Genomic DNA, 5,057 nt, shown 5'->3' on the forward strand with positions numbered 1-5,057 from the left:
TATATTCCACGTAATCTTTTATATTGTTACAGAATTTCCTTTTTAGCCGACAAGCGAATCTCATGTCTAGAGCAGCCGTTCTTCACTCCTGTACCCCAGAGGGACCCCTAAATCATGTCCAGGTCACAAGGAGCCCTAAAACCGAGTCGTCACCGATCAGTGGGAAGAATTGGCATTCAGTGGGCAGAATGTCCCTTACATTGGGGGTCAGTGGGAAGAACGCTCCTTACATTGGGGGTCAGAGGGAAGAATGCTCCTTACATTGGGAGTCAGTGAGAAGAATGCTCCTTACATTGGGAGTCAGTGAGAAGAATGCTCCTTACATTGGGAGTCAGTGAGAAGAATGCTCCTTACATTGGGAGTCAGTGAGAAGAATGCTCCTTACATTGGGAGTCAGTGAGAAGAATGCTCCTTACATTGGGAGTCAGTGAGAAGAATGCTCCTTACATTGGGAGTCAGTGAGAAGAATGCTCCTTACATTGGGAGTCAGTGAGAAGAATGCTCCTTACATTGGGAGTCAGTGAGAAGAATGCTCCTTACATTGGGAGTCAGTGAGAAGAATGCTCCTTACATTGGGAGTCAGTGAGAAGAATGCTCCTTACATTGGGAGTCAGTGAGAAGAATGCTCCTTACATTGGGAGTCAGTGAGAAGAATGCTCCTTACATTGGGAGTCAGTGAGAAGAATGCTCCTTACATTGGGAGTCAGTGAGAAGAATGCTCCTTACATTGGGAGTCAGTGAGAAGAATGCTCCTTACATTGGGAGTCAGTGAGAAGAATGCTCCTTACATTGGGAGTCAGTGAGAAGAATGCTCCTTACATTGGGAGTCAGTGAGAAGAATGCTCCTTACATTGGGAGTCAGTGAGAAGAATGCTCCTTACATTGGGAGTCAGTGAGAAGAATGCTCCTTACATTGGGAGTCAGTGAGAAGAATGCTCCTTACATTGGGAGTCAGTGAGAAGAATGCTCCTTACATTGGGAGTCAGTGAGAAGAATGCTCCTTACATTGGGAGTCAGTGAGAAGAATGCTCCTTACATTGGGAGTCAGTGAGAAGAATGCTCCTTACATTGGGAGTCAGTGAGAAGAATGCTCCTTACATTGGGAGTCAGTGAGAAGAATGCTCCTTACATTGGGAGTCAGTGAGAAGAATGCTCCTTACATTGGGAGTCAGTGAGAAGAATGCTCCTTACATTGGGAGTCAGTGAGAAGAATGCTCCTTACATTGGGAGTCAGTGAGAAGAATGCTCCTTACATTGGGAGTCAGTGAGAAGAATGCTCCTTACATTGGGAGTCAGTGAGAAGAATGCTCCTTACATTGGGAGTCAGTGAGAAGAATGCTCCTTACATTGGGAGTCAGTGAGAAGAATGCTCCTTACATTGGGAGTCAGTGAGAAGAATGCTCCTTACATTGGGAGTCAGTGAGAAGAATGCTCCTTACATTGGGAGTCAGTGAGAAGAATGCTCCTTACATTGGGAGTCAGTGAGAAGAATGCTCCTTACATTGGGAGTCAGTGAGAAGAATGCTCCTTACATTGGGAGTCAGTGAGAAGAATGCTCCTTACATTGGGAGTCAGTGAGAAGAATGCTCCTTACATTGGGAGTCAGTGAGAAGAATGCTCCTTACATTGGGAGTCAGTGAGAAGAATGCTCCTTACATTGGGAGTCAGTGAGAAGAATGCTCCTTACATTGGGAGTCAGTGAGAAGAATGCTCCTTACATTGGGAGTCAGTGAGAAGAATGCTCCTTACATTGGGAGTCAGTGAGAAGAATGCTCCTTACATTGGGAGTCAGTGAGAAGAATGCTCCTTACATTGGGAGTCAGTGAGAAGAATGCTCCTTACATTGGGAGTCAGTGAGAAGAATGCTCCTTACATTGGGAGTCAGTGAGAAGAATGCTCCTTACATTGGGAGTCAGTGAGAAGAATGCTCCTTACATTGGGAGTCAGTGAGAAGAATGCTCCTTACATTGGGAGTCAGTGAGAAGAATGCTCCTTACATTGGGAGTCAGTGAGAAGAATGCTCCTTACATTGGGAGTCAGTGAGAAGAATGCTCCTTACATTGGGAGTCAGTGAGAAGAATGCTCCTTACATTGGGAGTCAGTGAGAAGAATGCTCCTTACATTGGGAGTCAGTGAGAAGAATGCTCCTTACATTGGGAGTCAGTGAGAAGAATGCTCCTTACATTGGGAGTCAGTGAGAAGAATGCTCCTTACATTGGGAGTCAGTGAGAAGAATGCTCCTTACATTGGGAGTCAGTGAGAAGAATGCTCCTTACATTGGGAGTCAGTGAGAAGAATGCTCCTTACATTGGGAGTCAGTGAGAAGAATGCTCCTTACATTGGGAGTCAGTGAGAAGAATGCTCCTTACATTGGGAGTCAGTGAGAAGAATGCTCCTTACATTGGGAGTCAGTGAGAAGAATGCTCCTTACATTGGGAGTCAGTGAGAAGAATGCTCCTTACATTGGGAGTCAGTGAGAAGAATGCTCCTTACATTGGGAGTCAGTGAGAAGAATGCTCCTTACATTGGGAGTCAGTGAGAAGAATGCTCCTTACATTGGGAGTCAGTGAGAAGAATGCTCCTTACATTGGGAGTCAGTGAGAAGAATGCTCCTTACATTGGGAGTCAGTGAGAAGAATGCTCCTTACATTGGGAGTCAGTGAGAAGAATGCTCCTTACATTGGGAGTCAGTGAGAAGAATGCTCCTTACATTGGGAGTCAGTGAGAAGAATGCTCCTTACATTGGGAGTCAGTGAGAAGAATGCTCCTTACATTGGGAGTCAGTGAGAAGAATGCTCCTTACATTGGGAGTCAGTGAGAAGAATGCTCCTTACATTGGGAGTCAGTGAGAAGAATGCTCCTTACATTGGGAGTCAGTGAGAAGAATGCTCCTTACATTGGGAGTCAGTGAGAAGAATGCTCCTTACATTGGGAGTCAGTGAGAAGAATGCTCCTTACATTGGGAGTCAGTGAGAAGAATGCTCCTTACATTGGGAGTCAGTGAGAAGAATGCTCCTTACATTGGGAGTCAGTGAGAAGAATGCTCCTTACATTGGGAGTCAGTGAGAAGAATGCTCCTTACATTGGGAGTCAGTGAGAAGAATGCTCCTTACATTGGGAGTCAGTGAGAAGAATGCTCCTTACATTGGGAGTCAGTGAGAAGAATGCTCCTTACATTGGGAGTCAGTGAGAAGAATGCTCCTTACATTGGGAGTCAGTGAGAAGAATGCTCCTTACATTGGGAGTCAGTGAGAAGAATGCTCCTTACATTGGGAGTCAGTGAGAAGAATGCTCCTTACATTGGGAGTCAGTGAGAAGAATGCTCCTTACATTGGGAGTCAGTGAGAAGAATGCTCCTTACATTGGGAGTCAGTGAGAAGAATGCTCCTTACATTGGGAGTCAGTGAGAAGAATGCTCCTTACATTGGGAGTCAGTGAGAAGAATGCTCCTTACATTGGGAGTCAGTGAGAAGAATGCTCCTTACATTGGGAGTCAGTGAGAAGAATGCTCCTTACATTGGGAGTCAGTGAGAAGAATGCTCCTTACATTGGGAGTCAGTGAGAAGAATGCTCCTTACATTGGGAGTCAGTGAGAAGAATGCTCCTTACATTGGGAGTCAGTGAGAAGAATGCTCCTTACATTGGGAGTCAGTGAGAAGAATGCTCCTTACATTGGGAGTCAGTGAGAAGAATGCTCCTTACATTGGGAGTCAGTGAGAAGAATGCTCCTTACATTGGGAGTCAGTGAGAAGAATGCTCCTTACATTGGGAGTCAGTGAGAAGAATGCTCCTTACATTGGGAGTCAGTGAGAAGAATGCTCCTTACATTGGGGGTCAGTGAGAAGAATGTTCCTTACATTGGGGGTCAGTGAGAAGAATGCCTCCCTTGGGTTCCCCCACACAGGCGTTCAGTCAGTCCAGTTTTGACTCACGATTACACTGATCTAGAACGGACTAACGCCTCCCTATGGGTCCATCACTAGAAGAACCAAACAGAATGGGAAGGAAGATGGATGTGACCTCCATTCTAACCCGTGTCAGTAGGAGATCCACCTACGCTTCCCCTACTGTGACGGAACATAAGAAGCCACCATTACAGACGGCTAAAAGGATCATTGGTGTCCTGCTGCTGGCTCTGCCACCTGATGTTGGCCCCACAGCCATGGAGGCCCCATCTCATGGGAGGTCAGTCAGCCACAACTAACCTTATAAATGAAATCCTGCAGATTGTATTTTTCTAGCCCTTTGTGTACGATGACGGAATACTATTTTCTTGGCCGGCTTTCTGCCGGCCAAGAAAATGTGTATTTTTAGGGAAGAGACATCGAGATCTCTTCTTCTTCTGTTTGGCCCTCACGCTCCATGATGTCTCTCTAGATAAGCTCCTTCTATATACAATAGCGCCTTAGGCCGTGTCCCCCTCCAAAGATAAAAGAATAAAGGGCTCGCCCCCGAGGGGCACAGCGGGATAACGCGCACCTCGTGTATCTCATCCTTCCCAATGATAAGCTCTTAAAGCTTTGTCCTCCTCCGACTAAAGCTCGTTTCCTTTATATTTTTAGCTTGTTTTTTGTTCTCGGTAAGGCGTGATTTCATTTTTTAAAGGTGTGAATTTCTACATTGTAAGAGAAGGTATTCCATTAAAAAAACAAGTGTGTTCAATTTGGGTGATGTATCCGGGCGGCCTTTCTTCTTTTCAGAGTCTCTCCAGTAACATAAAGCCCTTCAGCCTGCTCTGGTCGCTCTCAGTCCCCGTTGTTGTTGTTGCTTCTTCCGATCATTTCTAAAACAAATTTAGCTTCCTAGGCGAAGAAAAAGCAATGCATGGACCCGGGGTGACCAGTCATGGTTGGTTGCTACGGGTTACTGCACAAAGCCTCCCGTGTGGTTCATGAGCTCCTCCTTCGTTGTCGAAGCAAATGGCCGCTGACGCCGTTCTTGCGTCTCTGCTCCGGAGGATCGATTTTAAAGTGCATGTCCCGGCCAAGTTGATTTTGTTCGGCGTAGGGAAAGATTAGAGCCTCTTGTCGGATTATTTTATTTCTGCCATTATTGCA

At 45.8% G+C, this 5,057-nt stretch overlaps 1 protein-coding gene across 1 annotated transcript in view; it reads left to right on the forward strand.

The window, feature by feature from the left end:
- The first annotated feature begins 4,009 nt into the window (after window positions 1-4,009).
- IL2RG (interleukin 2 receptor subunit gamma) overlaps window positions 4,010-5,057 on the forward strand; it is a 28,415-nt gene continuing 27,367 nt past the window's right edge. The window contains exon 1 of the mRNA XM_018572612.1: window positions 4,010-4,185. Coding sequence (XP_018428114.1) covers window positions 4,010-4,185 — 176 coding nt within the window. The remainder of the gene's footprint in view (window positions 4,186-5,057) is intronic.

Source organism: Nanorana parkeri, unplaced genomic scaffold (assembly GCF_000935625.1).
Source record: "Nanorana parkeri isolate BGI_ZX_2015 unplaced genomic scaffold, ASM93562v1 scaffold2085, whole genome shotgun sequence".
Lineage (NCBI taxonomy): Eukaryota > Metazoa > Chordata > Amphibia > Anura > Dicroglossidae > Nanorana > Nanorana parkeri.